Source organism: Muntiacus reevesi, chromosome 22 (assembly GCF_963930625.1).
Source record: "Muntiacus reevesi chromosome 22, mMunRee1.1, whole genome shotgun sequence".
In the NCBI taxonomy this organism is placed as follows: domain Eukaryota; kingdom Metazoa; phylum Chordata; class Mammalia; order Artiodactyla; family Cervidae; genus Muntiacus; species Muntiacus reevesi.
In genome coordinates, this window is record NC_089270.1 from 46,756,392 (window position 1) to 46,782,063 (window position 25,672).

Here is a 25,672-nt window from a genome sequence, read left to right on the forward strand (position 1 = left end):
TGAAGATACACGTTCCTTTACATTTTATTTACCATAAACACTAAGAGAATACAGCAAACACTGGATAAAGGCGTTTAAATAATTTTGACGTAAAGTTTAACACTTAAAATTATGCTTGCTCCCCCCCACCCCAATTGAACATGCAGGTATCATTTATTTCCAGATGCAGTGATTGTAGAGTATTACATTCTCTTGAAAGTTTTATAACAGAGTATCCTTGCCCTGTAACTTAAAACAATTTCACAAACTATGTATAATCATGGTATAATACCATCATTCAGAGTTCCCCAAATGACTACATTCACACAATATTAAAGTCTGAGTTTTAAAACATCATCTTAATAAGCCAAACCACAAAAACCCAGGTTCTAGTTTTAAATGTGTTTATGAAGACTGCTGCTGAGCTCAAAGCATGCAGATGTTCATGACCACCTAGATGAAGCTGGATACTGAAACTCCTTCAGTAGGTCCAATGATGCAATTTTTCACTCATCCCAAGTATCTCCATATTTGTTTACTTTGACTAGGAAAAAAGCACAAATAATTGATGATTCCAAACAGTAATAAGTGAAAGGAACTATTTTATGTTTGCTATTATTATGACTTAAATTATGTTTCTCATTTGAATAAATGCACATGAGAGTCAAATTATTATTATAAAAAGGGGCTGGCTAGACTTTTGTGAACTGGAGGTTGGACATAAATATGGTATCAAGACCTTTACAAATGTATTTGATGTCTAAAACAACCTGATAAAGTACATATAATCCCCATTCTAAGGAAAACAGATTAGTAACTTGCCCAAGGTACAAACCTAACAAAATAGGTAGAACTGAAACGTGAACACATGTCTATTTAGGTCCAAAGCCTGGGTACCTTTACAACTTTACCATCTAAAGTAAGCATAGTATACATTACAGGATATACAATAGTTACCAGTAAATGAAAAATAAAACAATAATGAACATTTGAATGCCGTTTTTCACAGAAATCTCAGATTTGATTAATTTAATCTCTCTCAGGAGATTAATACTAGTACAAGGAGGAAATGCTTTCCAATATTTTTGCATTTTATGTGAAATTATATTTTGAAACATGTTCTTTATCTTCTCTACTCTTACTTTTTAGCCTCTTCTACACAGCCATCATCTGTGAATTATAACTCTTCAGAAGACCCAAGTATTCATTAACAATGTAAAGAAGCAGTTATATAAGGGGATTCCCTTCCCCAAGACTTTTTCAGTGAAGTCTTCAAAGTCAAAATTATTTCATTATTATACTAGGACATTGTTTTGCTTTTCCCCCTTGCTCTTCTTTCCTCATGTGTAGAAGGCAGTTTTCACGGAGCTACATGATGTGTGGGGATATCACTGTTGATAGTTAACTGAAAACATGCTTAGATGTTTAAAATTTCTGCCATAATTTCTAACTAGCTAAAGTAATAACAAATATAATCCACATAAACAAAAGCTGAGAATTTTTAAATGACACTTTCTGACCTAGTGAATCTATACTGTACTGTTAAATTTCTGTCTAGGTTCTACAACAGAAATCACAAACTGTTTCATAACTTTTTTCTTTAAATTACATAAAGCGCAAAAAAAAAAAAAAGCTTTCTTTTTACAAAGAAAAGCAGTTCACATCACTGTATCACGAAACAGAACTTCAAAACTATTCACAGCCAAAAGCGCAAATGTCCAAATCCAGCAAATATCACTCATCTACCCTATCTTTTCTTAGTTTTTAGTACTAGAAGGCCCAACCAAAACACAACATTTCTGACATATCAAATGATGGCACTATGCTATGCAGACATACAGTAGAGCAGATTACAAAAATGAGAATACTACTGCCTGCCCTCATGGAGCTTACAGTCTAAATTCTCAAATTAATTAGAAGATCAGCGTACCAGTGAATCTTCACATATCACAGAGTAATAACTACTAAATACATAAGGCTTATGTTAAAAATTTTTATGACAAACATTAACAAGTATTGCTGATTACAAATCTATTTTAAAGCTGTAAAGAACATCAATAATATGACAGAGGTGGATCACTGTTATAAAATAGAATTCTAAATGAAACAATTACTACCAATTAGAAATAAAACTAGCTCTAAAGGATGATCACAATAAAAAATACTAAGGATTTTTTATGTATTTTTGCATTTTCTATGGAGTACTCTCAAGAAGGTACAAAGGACTTTTTTGTTCCTTCAGTTTTTAAAGTAGTAAATAGAAAATCTTGAAACAACGACACATCCTCTAAAATTCCTCAAGAAAGATATTACAAAATTTTATACTGAAAGACCTACAAAGCTCTATTCAAAACGCCCTCTTGTTACTGGCAAATCTTTGGAGTCAGAAAATCTACTCTGGGTTATGCGCAGCTGTTCCAAAAAGTCTAAAATCATGATTTAAAAAATCTGTATGTACTTTCCGGCGGTGACAACCTCCTCACAATAACATGCGTCTTGCAAGGGATCTTCTTCATCCCTCTCCAGAAGAGAAGAGGAAACACAAGAAGCAGCACCTGGTGCAGAGACCCAATTCCTATTTCATGGATGTAAAATGCCCAGGATGCTATAAAATCACCACCGTCTTTAGCCATGCACAAACAGTAGTTTTGTGTGTTGGCTGCTCTACTGTCCTCTGCCAGCCTACAGGAGGAAAAGCAAGGCTTACAGAAGGATGCTCTTTCAGACGGAAGCAGCACTAAAATCTCCCTGTATCAAGATGAATGGGGGCTGATTCATGTCAATGTATGGCAAAAACCACTACAATATTGTAAAGTAATTAGCCTCCAACTAATAAAAATAAATGGGGGGAAGAAAAAGATGAATGGGAATCCATCCCGATAAACAAGTTTTGGATACCAAAAAAAAAAAAATTCTGTATGTAATAATTAATTATAGAGTGAAGTACTGTTAAGGGGCTTCCCTGGCAGCTCAATGGTAAAGAATTCACCTGCTAATGTAAGAGATATGGGTTCAGTTCCTGGGTTAGGAAGATCCACTGGAGGAGGAAATGGTAACGCACTCCAGTGTTCTTCCTGGGAGCTACAGTCCATGGGGTTGCAAAGAGTCGAACACAACTGAGCAACTACGCACAAAGCACGGGTGAGAGTCAAACTCCCTCTTTGGAAACGCCCTAAAAGCTAGCTTGCAAGCATGGAACTCTTTCAGTGTCGCAGACATACAAGACCATCATCTTATTACTCAATCAGGATTCTATGATTCTGCCAAAAGTGGCATTATCAATCTAATCTGGTTTTATGCAATAGATACATCATTTCAAAGAATGGTATCAATTCCCAAGTTGGCTTCTCATAAGGGAAAACAATCAAATGTTTGTATAATTTCTACATTAAAAATTTAGTCTTACTGTTTTAAGTTACACTATTTGGACTTCATTATTTTCTAACGTAAAATGGCTTTTGGAACACTTTAAAAAAGGAAGAACTGATAACTATTAAGTAGTTACCGTCTTAAAAAAATGTTATTTTGGTTAATTGCTTGAGGCATTAAATCACACGTTAGTATAATTAAACTAGTGCTGCAGTTTCCAATCCTAAAGAGTAAAGTGATTCAGACTAGACTATCATACCTTCTTTTTTTGGCATTCTTTCCTGCATAGGCCTGACTGAGGGGTCAGTCTTATGTGTTAAAGTAACTTCATATGACTCTCTGTTCTTATTCCTTAATTCCTCATATGTAATATTTTTTCTTTTAGGACTTTCTTCAATGTTGGGATCAGGTCCTAAAACAACAAACAGTTAATAAATGGTGATAAAAGGATTTGAATAAATCCAAAGCAACTAAAGTTTACAAATGCTCCTTGCCTACCAAAAAAGTAAAGTGAAGGATCAAATTATTACCAGCATTCCAAAGGTTCTGTATTTTCCCCAAGGTAATTATAAAACCAAAATCTACTTCCTCTTACACTTTCAAGCTTTTATTTCTAAAGTTAAAAATATATATTTTTAAACTACCCATGGCCAGAAGAATGGATATAATATATACCAGCACAACTGACTCATTAAATTGCCAGTGTTGCTTTAAACTGGGAGGTTATTCATAGAGTTTATATAATTAAAGAGAAATATATTCTACTAGCGACAATTGAACAAAACTAGACATGGTGTAGATTTAGTAGTATTTCCATAGTTAAATGTTACTGTATCCAGTCTATATATATACAAACAACTCCAGCAATTAAAAAAATTTATTTTCTTGTATTTCAATAATATTTGAAAATAGCTATTGAAAGGTATAAAACATAAGTCTTTAATCACAGGAAGCAACATTTTGATTCAGGTTTAATGGATACAATACTGAGGCAGAAAAAAGTAGCAACTTTTACCTGGGGAACCAGCATTTATTCTCTCTCTCTCTCTCCCAAAGAAAGTCAAAGTATGAAAACATTTTATCAGAGAGTCAAATACTGATATAAAAATAAGGAAATGGTTAGGTAACAGGACTAAATATTGAATATAATTTATAAAATATATAGTCAGCAAACAAAGCCAGATAATATTTTTTAAAAATTAATGTTAACATAACATTCAGTGAACTACTTAACTTATAAAATCTAATAAACCACTCCCAAAATAATATTTTTCAGAGGCACAGAAATTAGGTATATCATTTTAATAATATAACCATATGAATTAAAATAATTGTTTTAAAGCAGTTTTTATAAATGGTACTATTTTGAAAGTCAATAGTAAGGTCCCAGTGAATACTCACATTTTTCAAAGCAACATAACATTTCATTGACTATATTCAACTACAATCTTTTACCATAAAGTATACTTGTGCTGATACAAAGCAGAGGATTTAAATTTCTAATTAGTTCTAATATTATATACCATGGACAAAACCCACATTTTTCTTGCTTAAAGAAAAATATTAAAACTGTATAGTGCATTTAAAAGCACCTTGCATTTCATTAGTAATAAGTTATTGAATTCATTTGATTTCACCATAAATGATATTTTTTAAATTCTGAAGGAGACAGCTTATAGTAGATGAGTAGTTAGGAACCCTAGATTCTCATTCCCACTCTGACAACATTTAATGAATGTCCTTGGGCAAATCACTAAGCTTCTTTGAGTCCTTATTTTCTCAATTGTGAAATATGGAAGTTTGAACTAGATGATCTTCACTAAAGTTCCTTCCAGGTCTAATACACTTTCTTATCAAGAAGAAAAACATTTCATTGTTCTGAAATTCTGCAACGAATAATGAAAACATGAATCAGACAGAAAATTAGGGGTAATTTTTTTCACTTGTAAAAGCCAAATGAAAATATTTTGCATTGTTACAGTAAAGAGCTGGAAGGAACAGGAAAATGTAAAAAAGCACTGATTTAAATCTAACTGTAATAAACTACAATAAGTCTCATAACAACTATGAAAGAATGCTTTCTACTCTGAGAGATTAATAACTTTCAATTCCTGGTAAGAGAAAGCAGAGGACAAAAAGGACTTAAACAAAAGGGGCGGATGTCCTGGTAAGGGAGGACTGCAGGAAAGCAAAGGAGGCCACTGTGGGCTCACGTGGGGAACTAAAGTGGCAACCCTGACTTGGGGGCAGGGGTGAGACAGCAGAGCAAGGATGGATGGATGGCTACAGTGGGGGACTTAAAACACATCAAAGTTTGGTCCCTGCTGTAGTCTGTGGGCAGATACCAAAGGACGTTTTGTCTGTTTTCACTGGCAAAGAAATTATGTAACATGGAATGAAATTTTCTAATACAAACGCAAGGAAGGATGCAAGACACAGCAAGGGAAGACTTGGTGCGTGGCTAGAACAGAAGTAGAATAGATCTGAATTTGGGAGACTGGAGAAATGGGAGACACTTTGAAACAGCTGACTCTGGAGATAAACTAATGACTTTAACCATTCTCTCCTATGCTGCTGACCTCTTTTCCTTTCTCACTAATCAGGTGTCACATATCCAGCTACTAAGGGGGGAGAAATGGTAACAGTTAAAAAGACTTTCGAGCCTTCCTGATGATTCAGTACAGCACGTGGGTTTGCTCCCTGGTCAGGGAACTAAAATTCCACATGTCGTGCAGTGCAGACAAAAAATAAGACTTAAGAATCTCTTCAGTTATCTTAACTCTTAAACTTCACTTTCTCCTGTCTCTTTTGCAAAGTTAATACTCACCCTCGCCACCCCCGGCACTGACTCTTGCTCTAAGATAACAGTGCTGTCCAATACAATTTTCTATAATGATAAGAATGTTCTCTACACAGTCCAACACAGTAGCCAGTAACACATATGGCTACTGAGCAACTGAAATGCTGCCAAAGCAACTGAGGAACTGAATTTTCAATTTGTCTTAATTTTAATGAATTTAAACAGCCACATACAGCAAATGGCTATTTTATATCCTGACCAACCTAGAACCCTTTCAGCACCATCTGGAACCTTACTTGATCTATAATCAACACCTCTCTTTCCACTCTATACTTTCCCTCCTTTTAACCTATTCATACATAGAGAATAAAATCTCTTTCTGTCTGAAAAGAAATGAAGGCCCAAATGTCCCTTTAACCTTGTTTGCGCCCCACAGGTACTGGCTTATTGTATTTATTTCAAAGCACGTTGTTTTCAAATACTCTATGAGGTCCACAATCCCTTCTCCAAACTCGTGGGAGTCAGAAATGCTTCAAAAATCAGAGTTTTAGATTTTAGAAAAAACATTACCGTATATATCCCTTATTACTTAATGTCCATTGAAGTAGTGATGAATAAGCAAACACAACATTCCTAAAACAAAATCTAGAAAAAATATTAAGACAAACAAAGATGATCAATATAGCTCTATCCAGCTGAAATCAGTTTGAGTTCAGGTCAGATTTTTATCATTAATTATTTAAAAATCTTGTTCTTTTAAAAAAGTTTTGGATTTTAGGTAAGAAATTACAAACTTACACTTTGTTTCCAATTCATCTTTCATGGCAAATTAGACTGAAGAAAAAGCAAGGAAGCAAGCTAGCTAACATTTGTTGACAGTCTATTATTTTCAGGCATTACCTCTCATTAGTTCATTTCATTCCCAAATTTCTTTAAGACAGGTATTACCATCTCAATTCAAGAGATCAAGAAACTGAAGGCACTACAAATTACTTGTCTGAAGACACATAGCTAGCACATGTCAATCACAATTCACATGCAGGCCTTAATCCAAAGCTGATTTTCACTCACATCACGTGATCTTCAAAGCTAATATTCACACAAACTTCACAAAGCACTTTCACATGGATTTTCTCACCTGACAACAGTTCTGTAAAGCAGGTAATTTTTTTCACATTACAAAGAAGCTAAGAGAGCCTTTAAGACCACAGTAAGAAATGAAACCTTTAAAAGACTCTTTCAAGCACCATTTATCATTTCGTCTTTGCTATTTCACTAAACATGGTATTTTCAATTAATGGAGCATATTAATAATTTATTCTTATTTTTCTATATATTTCAGCAGATTGAGAGTTTTTCAGGGCAAACAGCCAGCTCTTATTCATCTTTACTTCCATACCTATCAGAGTACCTGATACCTACTGGACCTCAAAAGTGTTGAAGGAATGAAGAATGAATTCAAATGAACAGATGAGCAAACAAACATGCTGAGTTTAGGCTGATGGTGGAATACAGAGGTGATATCCAGCAAAAAAGGTCATCAAATAAAGTTTATACATACGTTGGACCATAAAAGCTGAAATTCATTTCAAGAGAAGTTTCTACCTTGGGCAATATGATCAGTAATACCAGTTGGAGTAGATTCATTCAAAGAAGCACTGAATGGAATTGGCTCATAATGAGGAAGCATCTCTTTTTCTAAGTTGTCTGCTGCTGGAGATGTTGCAAAAGATGAATGACCACTCACATTTGAGTCATATTTTGACCTCTGAGAATAGTGCCTATAAAATAAAATCATATTGTATAAAGAAACATGGGTTACTGTCTATGCCTTATTTAAAGAAGTGTGTTAAGATACAAAAACTTAAGTCATTTTCTAAAGGAATCATATAATTTTAGTATAGTTATTTAAAACAGTAAAATAAAGTCTGTTTCTGCCACAAAAACAAAAGTATGTTCTGATCCACTTATACAACTAAAAAATTGTCACTCTTAATATAGAGAAGAGAAAATATGTATCCGATTTTCTATTATTAGGCTTCAGAGATCCTTTTAATGTGTTTAAAGTTCTTGGAAAGAAAAAGTACTTCAGATCAGAAAATATGTCCATTTCTCACATTAACTGGGAAGTTACTTCCACAGGGAGTAGTCCATATAAACACCATTTTGCTGAAGCAAATATAAATAACAGTAGTTCTCATGGGGTTTCTGTCACTTACTATTCGTGACAGGACAATTTATCTACTGAATCTACTTAATTACTTTATTATTTATCTACCTCTCAAGAAAGACAGATTCATTTATCTACACTTACACAATTTTCCTACAATTTTAAACAACAGAAGGATTAACAAGTTGAAATCTGCCAAGAGATGAGACTGATAGTATTTGGCAATTAAAAAAATAAGAACATAGTAACCAAACTAGTTTGCCAAATTAAAATCTCTCATTCTCGGACATGAACTCCCAATAGGATGCAACTCTTTATTTTAAACCAAAGTAAACAAATCTTGTTCTACTTTTAAAAATAAAATTAGCTTTAGCTTGCCACAAAATGGCAAGTTTCCAGTGGTCCTTCAGTGAGGCAATGTTTCATGCACTCAACTACGTCAATATCTAGTTACAGGTTTTTTGGCTAAAATGAAAGCCTTTATAAAGATCTGAATGGCCTACCCAGTTGGTGAAGATCGTCGTGCCTGTCCTGATCGTAAAGCTTCTCCGAGAGGGGAATTCTCAAGATTCTTGAACTTCTCCTGGCAAGTTTTCACATAAGAAAGCTTTCCAGCAAAGTATCCCATGATGCAAGCAACTTATTTGTAAAAATAAACAAAAAGTGTAACTCAATGTGCCTCTTTATAGACAAAAATCTTTTCTAAAAGAACACTTCAAAAAATTGTAGTTCTAAATATGTCTCTGGTGTGGAAAAACTGGGATTTCCTGAAATACTGGTAAAAGTATGACATTGAGTTGCACTCAGAGTTCACAGAAAGATTCAGTGGATATAAATCAAGTAAGTTAAAAATTATGTGAAACAAATCCCTTAAAACAATAAATTATGAAGCGCTACCTAAGCATGGCTATGTTGTATCTTTCTGATACAGAAGACAGAATACCCTGTCAGATTCATAAAAAGTTTCAGACACTCTCTTTTAGGGCAATTTACTATTTTTTTTACTAACCATATTATAAAATGTAAAGAAGCTATACTTATAAATGCTGTTATGTTTATTTACTACTTGCAAATTAGGGTTTTAAAAAAATTACACTTAATTTTCAAATACTCTTTGATTAATCAGAATAGCTAAACTTTCTTTCCTCATAGACTAAACATTATATCTTCACAAAATTTAAAACTGATGGTTTTAGACATTATAAAACAGAGAAAAATGCCTCTTTCAACTAACCCATGGTTTTGAATGCTAACAATAAAATGCCCAAGTAATTCATTTAAAACTTAAACACAATCATTTATCAAAACAAATAACGAAATAACTGTTATTAGTAAGAACATTTGTAAAAGCTACTTATTTTACTTAGGCAAAAAAGCTACGAGAATTAGTATTGTTCATACTTACATATAAGTTTAGGAATGGAACCATATTTGGGATGACTTGAAAGGATTCCTAAAGATAAAACAGTAAATGTTTCTGAGCAACACTGTTACATTTACATAATTAAAATGTTTTTTTATTTTTTATTGCAAGGAGAGGAGTTTATGCTAAGAGTAGAAGAATGGTACAGAAATTATGGTCAAAAATACAAAGAAAATAATTCTGCTAGTCATATACTTCTGTTGGTCTTTTTTAATGTGAGACAAAAGTAGTTTTAAGTTTAGCAGTGCAGTATAAAGCAAGATATATCTATTTCTTAGTGGCTTTGAGCAACCCACAAAGACATAAGGAAAAATTAGTACAGACTACCTCTATATATTACCTGAAAGCATCAGCTCTTTCCAGAATACCAAAGCAGCCTGAAGCTAATCAAAAAAGAATTCAACATCAAGAGAAACATGAAGAAATCAAAAGATTCTAACCTATTAGAATGGATGAATTCAGCAAGATCACTTGATACAAGCTCACTATACAAAAATACACAAAAACAAAAAATACACATCTCTATGTATCAGGAACAAACAAACAAACAAAAAAAAAAAACAATTTAAAAAGGATACTACTACAGCAGCAAAAACCATCAAAGACCCAAAAACAAATCTAATAAAAAATAAGAAAGATTCTGAAAACTACAAAATTTACTGAGGGAAATGAAAAATAAGTAAATGGAGAAACACACCATGTTCATGAATTCAAAGATTAAATATTGTAAAGATGGTAGTTCCTCATAAACATCTATAAATTGAACGCAATCCCAATTAAAAGCAAAGAAAGTTTTTTCCCCAAACTGAAAAGCTTATTCTAATATTCACGTGGGAACACAAAGGGTCAAGAAAAACCGAGGCAATATTAAAGAAGACCACAACAGAGAACTAGCTATCACTAGATATCAAGATCTATGATAAAGCTATACTAATTAATTAAGATAATGTGCTTTAAGTACAAGAACACATAAACTGATCAAATTCAGAAAAATCCAGAAACAGACCCACACATACAGTCACTTGATTTATAACAGAGGCAACAACACTGCATTGCAGTGAACAAAGACTAGTCTTCAAAATATAGTGCTGGGCCAACCACAAATCCGTACGGGGGAAACATGTACCTTGATCCTACCTCATATAATGTTCAAAAGTAATTCGAGATGACTTGAAAATAAAAGTCTGAAAGACAAAACAGGGAATTCCCTAGTATCCCAGTGGTTAAGGCTCTGGGCTTTCACTGCCAAGGGCCTGAGTTCAATCCCTGGTCAGTGAACTAAGAAGTGTGACAATATAAACACAATAAAGCTTACAGAAAAAGCACAAGATTCTTCATGTCCTTATACCAGATAAATATCCTGAAGAGACCACAGAAAGCCTGTCTTACAAGAAGACATCTGATAAACACACACGAGATCAACTTCATTAACCATGAGGGAGATGCAAATTAAAACTACAATGCAATCACTATCATGTTCACTAACAACGGTTAAAATTCAAAATATACAATAGTAGCGTGTGTTGGTGATAATGACACCAACAAATCAATAAACTGGTAGTAGGAGTGTAAACTGGTCTAAACAGCTTGGGAAGTTTAGAAAGTATCCACTAACACTGGGCCTGGACATAATCTATGACCAAGCAAAACGTCTACAAAGAGACATGAAGTTCATGGCGGAACCATTTGTAATGTCAAAACTGGAAACTACACAATTATCAATGTACAAAAGGATGGACAGACTGCGATGATATATTCACACATCAAAAAACTATATGCAATGAATATATATAACTTACAACTACATGCAACAATGTGAATGAATCCAGTGACATGCTGGTAAACAAGCTTTCCAAATAAAGGGCTCTGATTTGTAATGTCAGTTGATTTCTGTGGTGTAAATACTTGCCCTATGACCAGTTTCAAGCTACCAATGCTTTAGAAATTGGTTTGCCAAGTTCCTAAAATTTTTAACAACTAGCCCTCTGGAGCTGGTGCGAGCCAATTCTGGGATACTGCTGGATGAATCTCATAATGTTGAAGGAAGGTACACAAAAGACTGCATCATGTATATGTAATTTTGCCATTTAATTTTTTATAAAATGAACTGAGATAATGAGAAAAGGGAGGACTGTAACAGTATCTACATTTACACAAAAACACCGTTTCTTTATTCTGTCACCAAACAGCTATATACCACTTGTAACATACAGGCACTACATTCTAGGAAGTAGGAATGTAACAGTAAAGAGACACTCTCTTTAGCCTCACAGAGCTTTTAGTCTACAGAGCAAATGAAGACAAACAGAATATAGTGTAATGGTTGCTATTCATCCACTCAAATACGGACACAGATTGGAGATAACTGCAGGTTCAGTTCCAGGCCACCGTAATAAAGCAAATCACATAAATTTACTGGTTTCTCACTGGATATTAAAATTCATGTTTACACTATGTTGTAGTCTATTAAATGTGCAATAGTATTATGTCTAAAAAACAATGTACATACCTTAATTAAAAAAAAATACTTTGTGCTTAAAAATGCTGGTCATCATCTGAGCCTTCAGCAAGCTATAATCTTTGTTAACAGTAACACCAAAGAGCACTGATTACAGATCACCATGACAAATATAATGAAAAAGTTTGAATTACTGCAAGAATTACCAAAATATGACACAGAGACACAGAAGTGAACAGCTACTTTCAGAAAAATGATATTGATAAGACTTGCTCTATACAGCTTGTCTCAAATTTTGAATTTGTAAAAAAACAAAAGTATCTGTGAAGCACAATAAAATGAATTATTCTTGTATTTTAGTGTCTACTGCATGCACTATGCCCCCTGTCAGTTGCCAAAAAACAAGTCCATATTCTAAAGGGAAGTAGCAAGAAAGGAGACAAATACAATTACTGAGACTAATGCAATATTCTTACCAACAAATGGTGCATGAATTACAATGGGAGTGCAGATGAAAGTAGATAGCTTACAGAAATACTTCAGAGCTGGACTACAGGAGAAGGAAACGGCACCCCACTCCAGTACTCTTGCCTGGAAAATCCCATGGACGGAGGGGCCTGTTAGGCTACTGTCCATGTGGTCGCAAAGAGCTGGACACAACTGAGAAGCTTTCATTATTATATAATGTTCTTCTCTGTATCCCCTAATTTTGTTGCTCTGATGTTTATTTTATCTGACATTTATATACTGAATTCTGTTTATTATTGATTAATGTTTACATGATATACCTTTGCCTATTCTTTTATTTTCAGCCTCCCTATATTGTTATATTCAAAATAAATTGCCTGTAGACTGAAAAAAAAAAAAAAAGAGCTGGACTACAGAATGGACATTTGCTGGACAAAGCAGGTAAAGAACAGAAGTGAAAAATGTCTGAATCCTGGCTAGAGTGATGCCATTCAGACTCAGGGGGAATGGAGGAATTAATCTGTGGAGAAGTGAATTCAGTTTGGGACTGAACTTGAGTTCAATCTGAGAAGCCTGTAGAAGGGCCATTCATGTGGAGATGTGCAGAACATGGTTCTGGAGCAGATTACCTAGGCTCGAGATAATTATGAGGACTTAGAGCAATAAATGGTCACTAAACTTCCCATCATTGCTGGATAGTACATGGACTAAAAATTCAAAGACAAGGTAAAACTCTTAAGAACACAGTGAAGGAAAAAACCCACACTAAGAATGTAAGCACCAAGAGGTTGTGGGTTTTCGTCTTCAATGCTACATACCCGAAACAGTATATACTGCATATCAGACATTCAAAAAACATGAAAACATGGAGAAATTGCCTGCAATAGGAGAAAAACCAGAAGAATGTGCTATAATTGAAGCCAAGACACAAGAACATTTTAAGAAGGACTGGTTAAAATTGTGTAATGGTCATGAAGAAAATCTGTCTATCAAATTCAAGCAACAAAAAGGTTGTACTGGTACGTTTTAGTATATGTCAGATTATATACATAATCTATGACATACACTTCACTAGGTCAAAAGAAAAAGTAAAGTGCTCATTCATGAAGTCTGGCTTCAAATTCAAGATAACTAGGAACAGCTGTAAAAGGATAAAAAAGATTTTTTCTTTTTTATGTTCTGAAGTTAGAAATGATCTGAGCATATTTAAATGTTTTGATTTAAAAGAATGAATAGAGCAGAAGCAGCTAAGACTATGTAGAGTATGACAAACTGGATAAAAATCATACATATGGATAAAATCATACACAAAATGTTAGGCATTTTGATTAAATGCAAAATGTTTTGCTGGATTCGAATTCCTTTTCTAAAGTCTCTCTCAATATTTTTTTTGAGACTGATTTTTCATTAGAATACCTCACCCTCCAAAAACAAGATCCCAATACAATTTCAACAATAATAAAAGCCCTGAATTCTGGGAGATAATTATATGGGTGACATATCACTCAATATTCTTTTCTGTATCTTTTACTCAAAGTATCAAAATCCCAACAACAAAACTCTGACAAAGGTATAAAGATGACGTGACATGCTCAATAGAAAATGTTATTCTACAAATTAGGTTAAGTCAATTTCGACAACTCATCCTTTTTAAAAAATGGATTACTAAATCCCACTGAAAAGCTTCAAGCCCAGTCACTAAGAAAAATTACAGAGAAAGATGTTGAAGATGGTTTTGTTGCTGATGGTATGACTTCTGCAAATGAAATCAGAGGCATAAATCACCATTAATTTCAAGTCAAATAATCACCAAACAGTAACCAGAAGTCCAAGATGATTTTGGCTGCAACAATAATCTGTCATTTCAGTACTAGGGCCTAAGATTCTCAGTGGTAACTATGTAAGAACCCCATCCTATGAAGATGTGTGTTCAACTACAAAAAGAGAATTTCTGTCCGTGGTTTGGTTATACGTATAATTAGCTAGAAGGCATTCCCAAACAGGCAAAAACCCAGCAATGGTGTCATTTAAGGTCTAAGTGAGTAGGTGCAATCTCATCCTCCCAACCTTTACCACTGTGCCTTACCTTCAAGCTGTCCAAAGTCTCCTATTCTATGTAAGCCCAAAAGTTCCAAAATTTTGCTTTGTAATCTTTTCAAAATTACCACTTCTCTTGGTTCCATCTTAGCCATACATTTTCATTCTTCCCTGCATGACTTTGCCACTCTAGCCATGTCAGTCTCCTGACTGTCCCCCCACAACTGTCATGATTATCATTCTGATAACCAGGTCCCTCCTTCCTGAGATTCTCCTACATCTCCTTTAATCTAAATCCTACCCATCTTCAAAACCTTCATTACAGTAGCCCTACAAAGATCTTTCTTCTTTGAAAACCTATAACTCTTGGGAGTCTCTACCAGAAAACTTAGAAGCTTATTTAATATTTAATTATATTCTCTATTTGCTTTGACTTTGTATTCACAAAGTCGTATTAACGACTTTGTATTCACTTTTTCTTACATGAACCACCAGCTGTTACTAATTTTTCTTTTCTATAACCCACCCCACCCCATGTCTAGCTCCAATCATTAGTTAAATGATTGACAGAACTCAAATAAATAAAATGGGTAGTATAATAATAGACAATATAATTTCTCCATTGCTCAGTTTTTCCTTAAAATTAATGAGACTAAAATGTCTGTTTCACGTCATAGAAACAACCCTAGTCTATAAAACAACTCTGAAGACAAGTAAATGCATCTTGATTCATTTGCTTTTTAAAAATTCCTGTCTAGTGAGGTTCTTTGGAAATTCTTGAAATAAAAACAAAATTTTACCTCAAAAGCTCCTCCCACTTCCCTTCAGAACCACTCCTCTCAGCTGGCTGTGCCAATACTACCAAGTGTTTCACACTGCTAACATGGAAAGGCCGTACGTGCCCATCGCAGTAACATTCAGAAGGGGCTTGCTGACTGTCCTTTTCTGGGACACCTTCTCATTCCAAGACGACAGGTCACAAAATAAATGTGACGAATATTTCCACTGCTTAAACACTAAATTTAAAGATGTACAGACTGATACATTTAATACCTAACCTAAACACAACTATTCTTTCCAAGTAGCATATTTTACTGTGTAATTCAAAATTTTCATTTATTTTGCTAACAGCTAACAGAATATCTACGTATTTTCTTTTTGCTCTGGTTTTTGAGAGATTGCCAACTTCACTATTTAAACCAACAGAATTTGGACAAGGAAGAACCTCCACTCCCCCAGTATAAGACAAAGCTGGTTTAGGAAGCTAGGTAGAGAATTCAGTCTTTTAATCAGTACACAGATTCAGCAGGAGCCTTAACTCAGACTCTTTGATTCAGCAGGCCTGGGATGGGGCCTGTGAATATGCATTTCTAACAAGCTCCTAGGTGATGAGTTATGTGGACGGTCTACCTAAACCAGGTTTATTTCTCTACTTTCCTGTAAACCACCGCTGGTGATTACTTTCTTGTTCTTATAGTGTTAATACACACTGCAGGAGGACATCAAATTCTCAAATTTGAATCTGAATCTGGATACATGGCGATATATCCCTTCTAATGTAGAAATTTTTAATGATAATTTTTAATATGACACATTACCATATGTCCCTTATCTAAAGATGAGAAAAACAGAACATAAAAACATGATATCCAAAGTGCTAAACAAATTCAAAGTTTAAAATATTTACCTTTACTAATCAATCCTTGAGTAATCAACATACTTGTTGCAGCCAAAGGTACAGCTGTAGGGGGGAAAAAGAATCTGTCAACATCAATAAAAGGAAAAGATTTTGTTTGAGTTCATTAGGATAAATAGATGTCTATCAGTAAAACCAGCGCAATTAAGATCCTCAAAAGAGGTTTCTCCACTTTTAAAAGCTGTGCTATATATACTCAGGGAAACATAAAAACCAATTTAAATTAAAAAAAATATGACAGATTATTAAACAACATAATTTCAGAACCACCCAAAATTTAGGCTCTAAAAAAGCCATTCACTGGTGTCATCAGTTCAAACAACACAGTAATAGTGACCAAAAGTTACCTCTGAAGTTGAAGGGGGAAAAAAATTAATGATGAGGTAGGCAAGACATATATTACAAACTGCAAAATTCCACATACCATGTTAAGTGCTTTCAGCACATTATCTCATTTAATTTTTACCACATCTTTATAAGCTAGATATTACTATTATCCTTTTAAAGATAAGAAAACTGAAGCTTAGAGACATTAAGTAATTTGTTCGAGATCATACAGCCACTTTCAATGGCAGATTCCAGATTCCAATGAATTCTGATACCAGATATCAAGTTTTTAAGTTCTGTATTACAGAGTGAACCAATACACAAGATACATTACTTGCCCAAAATCATATGGTGATCAGTACAATTAGAAAGCATACATTTTAAATACCAATGCTTTCTCTTAAACCAGAGAATTCTGTAAAACTAAATGAAAGTATGACTGACATACATATGCCTATTCATGCCGAGTGAAAAATCCCAAACTCTCATCATCTCAAAGGGGCTCATTGTTCATGAAACCAGTCTTCTCTACCCAAACTGCCCAAAAGGATTTCGATGTTAAGTCTGCATCTCTTTCCCAGCTAGGTAGTGTGCAGGAAAGATTTAACACGGCAGCCCCGAGACTGCTTTCCTTACAGAGGCCTGCTTTCAAGGTCGGTCCTTCCCTTTTATCTGGGAGGGTGACAGGTAAACTGATGTAAAACTTTACCTGGATGATAAGCAGTTCACTATGCCCGAACTACTTACACAAATACTGTTCATACCAAACACCTCCTTTCCTTCAGGGAGTCTGCAATTTTGTTACCTGCTAGGCTGAGGGGGTCTATGTGACCAGATCCCAATAAAAACTGTGGGTGCTAAGTCTCTGATGTGTTACTACAACATGCAACTGGAGAAATTTAGTACATTCTGTGTGTGTCTACTTGGAGAGGACTCTTAGAAGCTCTGTCTCTGAATTTCACCCACTCCTTAACCTTTGCTGATTTTCCTTTGTATCCCTTCTGCTGTAAACTATTTTACATTGAAATAGTTACACATGACTGCTGCATTGGAGACTGAAGTTCCTGACTAGGGGTTGGGTAATGGTCTGTAAAGAGTCACATGGTAAATACTTTAAGTATTGTCTGCCACACAGTCTTTGCCCCAACGACTAATTTTAAAGCAAAAGCACTGAGACAATATACAAACAAATGAACACACCTATGTTATAATAAAACTTTATGAACGCAAAAACAGGAATTCCAGGTAAATTTCATGTGTAATGAAAAATTCTTTTGGTTTTTTCCAACTATTCAAAAATGTGAAAGTCAACCTTAGCTTATAGCCATACGAAAACAGATTTGGTCCTTGGGCTATAGCTTGCTCAACTATGGTCTAGAATACATATAGGCAATTTAAGAACCAAAGTCAATAAGCATTTGAATTACTAAAATAGGGCATTAGCTTGGCCCTCAGACACAATCTGCAGAAACTCTAAGGCTTAAATCCTTGCTCTATTACTTACTAACGGACTTTACCTCTGCTGGAAAAATGATCTAATGTTAGTTGGTTAAAATGCCTTCATATATTATTTAAGGTTTTTCAAAGGATACTCCTTTAAAATTACAGCATCAGTACACTTTGCAATCACTTTTCTCCTTCAGCTTGGTTCAAGAATTGCAACTTGAAGCATTAAAGCATCATTAAGGATAAAAGGCAATGAGTTAGTTGGCCATCTCTACAAAGGACAATTTCTCCATTTTGCTCTCTTCTTAGGCCAAGATGGAACAATGTAAAGAGCAACAGTCTGGTTAACGAGATTCTAGTACTAGTTCTGCCATTCACCACTGTATCTTTCCATAAATCTCCTAACTTCTTTTCATACTAAAAAGGGTAACCGAGTAGAACTAACGTCTCTTCCCAACTCATGCATTCTGTTACAGAAAAAGAGAATGAAAAATTAAAAGAGACTTCAGAGATTATCTAGTCTTCATTCTAGTCAGAGTAAAGAACAAGTCATTTGCTCAAAGCAACCCAGATGGTTTGCGGCAGAATTTAGATCAAAGCCTAAGTCGTCTAACTCTCAGGTCAGTGGTCTTTTCCCACTGCACTTGACTCCCATTCGAGAGTCAACTAAATGTTTCTTTAGGCAAATCAGTAAAACTGCTGACCAAATGCTATTTTGTATTACAACCATGATCTCAATCATATTCAACACAAGAACCCCTAAAATTCCTTTAACTCTTCTCTTAGGCTAGCAAAATACTTCTCTAAACTCATAATCGTTTTCAATTGAAACTTTCCATTCATCACAACAGCACTGACAGCCATTCAATAAAACAGCTTAACACACAGTAAATTAAACTGAATGAATCTCCTTAACAATCCCATAAGATAGATTATTATTATCCCCACTTAACACAGAAGGAAACTGAGGCATACAGAGATCAGGAACTTCTCCAAAATCTCACAGCTAATATATGTTGGAGATGTAACTTGAATCCAGACAGTCAGGTTTCAGAGTCTATGCTCTCTTACATAAATCATATACTGTTTTATTTGAAAACCAATACAGATGTATGAAACGTCATTCACAAAACCTATAAAAGATGCATGAAACAAACATGAATTCATACACTTTCTCAGCAGTTGCAGAGATTGAGAATTGCTGTAATATATAACACACATTAAACTAACCCTAGCATGTAGATTGTTACATTACCTGTATGTTTGTGCAGATGTAACTACTTGTACACCTTCTTGTCCTTCTAACTCATTCTGCACACTGCTAACTAATGTCTCTTTAAATAAATAACGTATCATCCCCTTGGCCCAAGAACTCACAGGCACGTGCTAAGTTGCTTCAATCATGTCTGACTCTTTGCATTCCTATGGACTGTAGCCCACCAGGCTCCTCTGTTCATGGGACTCTCCAGGCAAGAATACTGGAGTGGGTCGTCATGTCCTCCTCCAGGGGATCTTCCCAACCCAGAAACTGAACCTGTGTCTCTTACGTCTCCTGCATTGGCAGGCAGGTTCTTTATCACTAGCACCTCCTGGGAAGCCCTCAAGAAGATATAATAGGTAATAGCAAACCTTTAACTCCTTGGTATTATATTTATTTTCCACTCCCAAGAAAAGACCTCTGCTCCAATCCCTTCAGACTCAAGGCTCCAGAAGAGATCCAGTTATTAGAGAATCTGCCTTTGTTCACTATTTTGTTCATTTAAATGCTCCCCCACCATTCTTCATTTACCTGAAGTTCTATTGGTTGTTAAGTCTCATTTGTTTAATAAAGCCTTTTATAGCTAAATCAATTCCAACTAATTTATCTTTTTAATCCTATTGCGGTTATGCACTTAATCTTTCTCAAGGTGTCCCCAGTTAGTTTTGTCTCAAGTACAACATAAAACTACTTCAGGACAAAGACTATCTCATAAAACATATTCCAAGCATAGTACCTTACACACTATATGCACAAATACCAGGCTGACTGATGAAAATGTACATCCTTTTTATTTGTCCCCCCTCCTTTTCTAAAATCTCACCTTGTTTTTATTTTTTGCTAGAATTACCTTATCTGAAAGGACTGCAGTGACCTCTTGAAGAAGCAACATGGTTCTACTCAAAGGAAAATTATGTTTTGTGTTGCTTTCACCATTCTCTGTACTTAAAATCTTCATGTATAAAATCTCTAGTCAGAAATCAAAAGCTGTAGTGTAATAACACATCAATAAAACAGAAACGAACCAATTTTTATCCTACAGTGGTTAAAAGTTCAAGGGGTAGAATCATGAACTCGTTTCAGAGGGACAGGGCTTCAAGTCCAGACACCACTGCTTACCAGCTGTGGAACACCAGATTGTATCATAACCCATGTATACTCAATAAATGCTATTACTATTGTCAATAAAAATACTTCATGATCTTGAAAAAAGAAATTATTACTTTAAAATGCATACAATTCTGATCATTTCATGATGTATGCAAAGGTCAAATGACTATGGAGTACACTTGAAACTAACATCAAACATCAACTATATTTCAATTTTAAATGCTTAAATAAAATGTGTACAACTTTATTTCCTTAACCAACCTCTTTTAGCAATAACCATACCAAAGTAAAAAAGCTACCCATTCTTTCTATGCAAAGTCATTATAATTTCAGGTATTAAAGATCAAATTTTGTTGATCAGAAAATTTAACTTACATCTGAACCAGAAGCTTTCATCATTGCACTCTGCAAAGACTCTTCTTTCTTCCTCCGTTGGAATGTAATCAGCCCCTATGTCTTTTTACCAAGGAGAATTAGTAAAACGTTAAAACACCCATGAAGAAAAACTAAGTCTAAAAAAGTACCTTAGTCTAAACATTAACAAAACATAATTTTTTTAAAAAATAAAGTAATGGAATAAGTGGATTGTAAACTTTTAACAAACTTTGACTTCAAATATAAAGTTAGTGCCAGTATTCTACCAGCTATGTAGTCAAGATTGGCTTCAAAATGGGCTGGGTCTAGTGCAAGATTAAAATTTGGGACCCTCTGTTCAAATTATTAGGAATTTAACGATGTCAAGAGTAGACCATTAATGGGTCCATGTGCAACGCAAAGGTCACGTAGTCATGAAGCCAGCCCAGTGGCTACAGTTATTCAAGGCAATGAAAATTTCTCTACATAAAAAGTGCTTTTAATTAGAAATAATTTAACTGATAGTTACGGGGAATTGGTCTTGGAACTTCCGCATTTGGCTCTCGAAAATCAGCCCTCCCATTCATCTTTCCTGCATCAAAAACATTTATGAAAAGCATTAGAAATCACTGCAACTGGCCAAAATAAATCAAGATATAACACAGTAAAATTACTAGTCTACATTGCAACCAGCCAACAAATATTTACAAAACACAACTACATCTAGAGCACTTGAAAAGTTGCCTTAAAAAGTCACAAACCTAGTAACTATTTTAGAACGATTCATTAGGTCCTGTAATTGAAGAATAGATAAATAATACAATTACTTATCAGTTGGTTATATCAAGATACAAAAGGCTACCGATGTTTAAAAAACACTTATTTTTCCTTCTGAGGCCGGTTTATTTCACATTATCCTGTGTTAGGATCCTCTCCGAAACATATGCCCAACGATGAAGATAATTCACCAAAATAGAGAAGGAAATCCCAAATCATTTCTGGGCTTACATTTTTAAAAAATGAAATAATCACCAGGAAACATACAATCTCTTCTGCAAAGCAGTACTTCAAAAAAAAAAAAAAACAAAACTGAAATAACAAGGACGTCATTTTGTTCTCCCTGTGGTGGGAAGCTAACAGCACATTCTGTATCCTCTTTCCTCCCTCCCCAAATGGAGACCTAGAAAAATAAACGAAATACACAAAATGCATAGCATTTCAAGAACATACATTTTATTATTATTTTTAACCCATGCCTCCGGATTTAAGAGATCAGCAGATTAGACAGCTACGTATTGTACACAATGTTCACGTAGGACGGTCTTTATTCTCATCTTAAAGACAGTTCAAATGAAAACGGGAAACTTCACAAGCGAAGAGAAGAGCAATTGCGACCCTTCCATAATTCACTTATTCAGTAAATTGTCACTGAGGGCCTTCTATTAATTTATGCCAACCTCTTGACTAGGGAAAAAGAACAGAGTAAATCAATGCATGGATGGATGGAGATTCCTTAATAAACTACGTATATCCTAAAACAACCGCAAAAGAAAAAACCGAAATCCTCTTTTCACAAAAGCATCCTACCTAGAAAGAGATTGTCAGGTTTGACAAAACCCCTTTTCACAAAATCATTTTAATCTCTTGCTCCCAAAGAATAGAACCACCACCGTCGGTTCCTGCACCCCATCCCCCACCCACTGCGTCTCCCACCTCCAACACCTACACACATCCGTCACCACCAAATTCTCCCATGCACACCCCCAGACACGCTCCCTCACCAGCCCTGGTCACCGGCACCCCGGAGCCCGAGGCCCAAAGCGCGATCGGCCCACCCTCGCAGGCGGGAAAAATGGCGGAAGGCGCAGGGGAGCGGCCGGCCGCACAGAAATGGGTGAGTGGGTAGATGGGGGGCGGAACAGGGCTTTCTGCGTCATTTCACCCACCTCCCGACGACGGCGGCGGCGGGCGGTGGCGCGGCGAGCCCGATCGACCAGGGACAGAAGGCCCGGAGGGGACTCGAGTGTGGTGGAGGGGGGAGGGGAAGGCGGGAGGCGCGCGGGACCGCAGCGGGGTTGGGGGTGGGGAGCGGTCAACGACTCGACCGCCAAGAAGTCACCCAGATACGGACTCAAGATGACCGCGACCCGGAAGCAGTGGTGACCTACGGAAGGAAATGACGTCAAGACCTCCCTGCGGAGTCTGAAGGCGAGCAGCCTCAGAAAGGACGCGAACTCCTGCGTCGTCTGCGTAGACCGCCTTGGCCTGTTCCGGCAGCGTTCCCCTCCACCGCCGGCCGGGGCGCTCACGAGCTGCACTGCGGCTGCGCGTCCCACCACTGCGGACCCGACCCCGCCCACCTCCTCCCTGCACCCCGCGGGAGGAGGCTAAGGTTTAGGCTGCTGGGACGCACCGCTGTAATCTTCCAGTGACTGGCCGGCAGGAACGTTCTGGAAGCCCCTTTTATCCTCTGTTGAGAGTTGGCTATTTAGCTTTCTCTGCGTTTAGGCTTTACATAGTGCATTTCTTCCTTGGGGCCTCTAGGCTAAGTAGTAGCAAATAACTATTAAACATGTGCACTTGGCTGATACTTTTGAGCCTAACTTCTGACTAGTTCTAGAAACCTCAGGCAAGGTACATTCCAGCTCTCTCTGTACCTCAGGTTTTTCTCTGCTAAAAAATGGAAATACGACCTACCTCATAGGGTTGTTGGGTTTAAAACGACACACTTAAACGAGCCGTCCAAGTTCTCTAGTAATGGAAGTTGGAGGGTGCGACTCATGACTTTTCAACAACCATTCATTCATTTCTTCACTATACAAATATTTGTTGAGAGTCAGCTACTGAAAGTTTTTGGTGATTAAGCAGTGAACAGTCAGCCCTCTCCGTTTAACTCCTAAAAACCTCTCAGATCGCTTTTACTTCTTACCGAGCCCAACTCTGACTATCCTCATTCCATCTTTTTTCACTGCCTCCATTTTATTCTCCCACAGACATATTTGGGAGACAGTCTGTGGTGATCCATCTAAAATTCAATCCTGTGGTTCATTCCTTAGAGCTTTTGATATCTCCTATCATGCACAGAATATCAGGCCCTTTCATGCCTTGGACTCTGTCCTCTTGAGCCTCGCTTCTATTTTAGTGTTCACTGTAGGAAACTCCTTTGCACTCACAGTTCCCTGTATGCTTTGCCCCTGACATAGACCGCCTTCCTGCCTTGTCAACACTATTGATAGTTCAAAATCCTGCTTTTACATTACCTCCTTTGCAAAGACTTCCCTGAAATACACCCTGAGGATTAATAACTCCTTCATACTTCTTTGTGCAAAGTTCTATCACTATAATGTTGTTCTGCCACTGTTGTGATCTTTTTGCTCGTTTCTGTCTCTATTGCAGAGCTTCTCTCAGACTGAGAACTTGGCTTATAAATCATTATAGTCCCTAATACATCCTTAAGGTCATCAATATTAATAATTAATATTCATTTTGCTCCTAGAACATGGTAGTCTGGTTCAGAGTTCGGGAACTTTGCAATCATCGTTCCTTCTTCTACAACCACTGCTAATTTTTCAATAACTTTATTCCTCCAGATGATCACATGACTTCTTGTTTGTGGTTGCACTTGATGTCATCATATCAAAGAAACCTTCCCTGATCACACAATTAAAATAGCTCCCCAGTCACTCTCCATATTACTCCATTTATTATTTTCATACCATTCATCATGACCTAAACAATTATTTGTCTATTCTCTCCTCCACAACCCCCCCACCACCCCCCACTGCCGCCCCCTCCCAGCCCCCCTCTACAGCACCTCACTAGAATGAAAGATCCGTAACGGTAGGAGCCTGTCTGGCATCAAAAATGATTAGCACATAGTATGAAATCAATAAGTGTTTCTCAAGTGAATTTGAGTACATTTTTATAAAAGAAGAAACAAGAATAGGAAAATAAGAAGACACAGGGAGTGAGCTTAATGCTAAAACGCAATCTGTTCTTTGCTTTCTGAATAAACTGTGAGAGAACATAATTTTACCATGTTCTTTATATTACTGAGCCAGGCCTAACACCTGGCACATGATAGATATTGATGAGTGTATTTTCTGTTGCCCACATATTTCTCAGCAATCAAGTTAACTGAAAACTTGGATTTCTATTGAAGAAAGGGTATGGTACTCTTTCTGTGGGAAAAAATAAGATTCTAAACATTCAAGGTAAATTGGCGTTTTCTCTTCTGGCATTTAGAGGTTAATGAGTCCATTGGTAATGCAACAATTAAAGAATTTAAACATAGATTGGGTAGGTGCCAAAGGCTTACTGAAAGTTGATTCACCTTTTGATTTCTCTTTTTTTAAATTATTGAAACATAGTTGATTTACAGTACAGTTTCAGTGTACAGCAAAGTGACTCATATAGTTATATATACGATTTTTTTTCAGATTATTTTCCATTATAGTACCGACTGAAAAAAAAATGTACAACGTAAAAGTTGAGAAATATATTTTAGTCGGTGGACCTGCTAAGGACATCAAGCCCAGGAGACAACCTCTGAGGTAGGTCTGAGAGACTGCTCCAAAAAGTTCAGGGAGGAGCCAGTACATGCAATATAGGAGTTTTGCAATAAAAACCAGGTAGTTGGAACATCAAAAGATTCAGTTCAGTTCAGTTCAGTTGCTCAGTCATGTCTGACTCTTTGCGACCCCATGAATTGCAGCATGCCAGGCCTCCCTGTCCATCACCAACTCCCAGAGTTTACTCAAACTCACATCCATCGAGT

The 25,672-nt window shown here is 36.0% G+C and overlaps 2 protein-coding genes across 4 annotated transcripts; one reads left to right on the forward strand and one right to left on the reverse strand.

The window, feature by feature from the left end:
- Nucleotides 1-23,020, reverse strand: OCIAD1 (OCIA domain containing 1). 3 transcript variants are annotated; one of them, XM_065914651.1, is made up of 9 exons: nucleotides 22,842-23,009; nucleotides 21,425-21,487; nucleotides 20,917-20,997; nucleotides 16,392-16,445; nucleotides 9,724-9,771; nucleotides 8,822-8,957; nucleotides 7,754-7,929; nucleotides 3,608-3,760; nucleotides 1-523 (listed from the first exon to the last, which is right to left on the reverse strand). In XM_065914651.1, the coding sequence occupies exons 2-9, from the start codon at nucleotides 21,480-21,482 to the stop codon at nucleotides 486-488; spliced, it is 744 nt and encodes a 247-aa protein (XP_065770723.1). In that variant the 5' UTR covers nucleotides 21,483-21,487; nucleotides 22,842-23,009; the 3' UTR covers nucleotides 1-485. The 3 variants fall into 3 exon arrangements, with proteins under 3 accessions (XP_065770723.1, XP_065770725.1, XP_065770726.1); XM_065914653.1 differs by lacking the exon at nucleotides 22,842-23,009 and adding an exon at nucleotides 22,677-22,783; XM_065914654.1 differs by lacking the exon at nucleotides 3,608-3,760 and having other exon boundaries at nucleotides 22,842-23,020.
- LOC136153020 (small ribosomal subunit protein eS27-like) lies at nucleotides 2,469-2,736 on the forward strand. The gene has a single exon (XM_065914655.1). The coding sequence runs from the start codon at nucleotides 2,469-2,471 to the stop codon at nucleotides 2,718-2,720; it is 252 nt and encodes an 83-aa protein (XP_065770727.1). The 3' UTR covers nucleotides 2,721-2,736.
- Nucleotides 23,021-25,672: the final 2,652 nt, after the last annotated feature.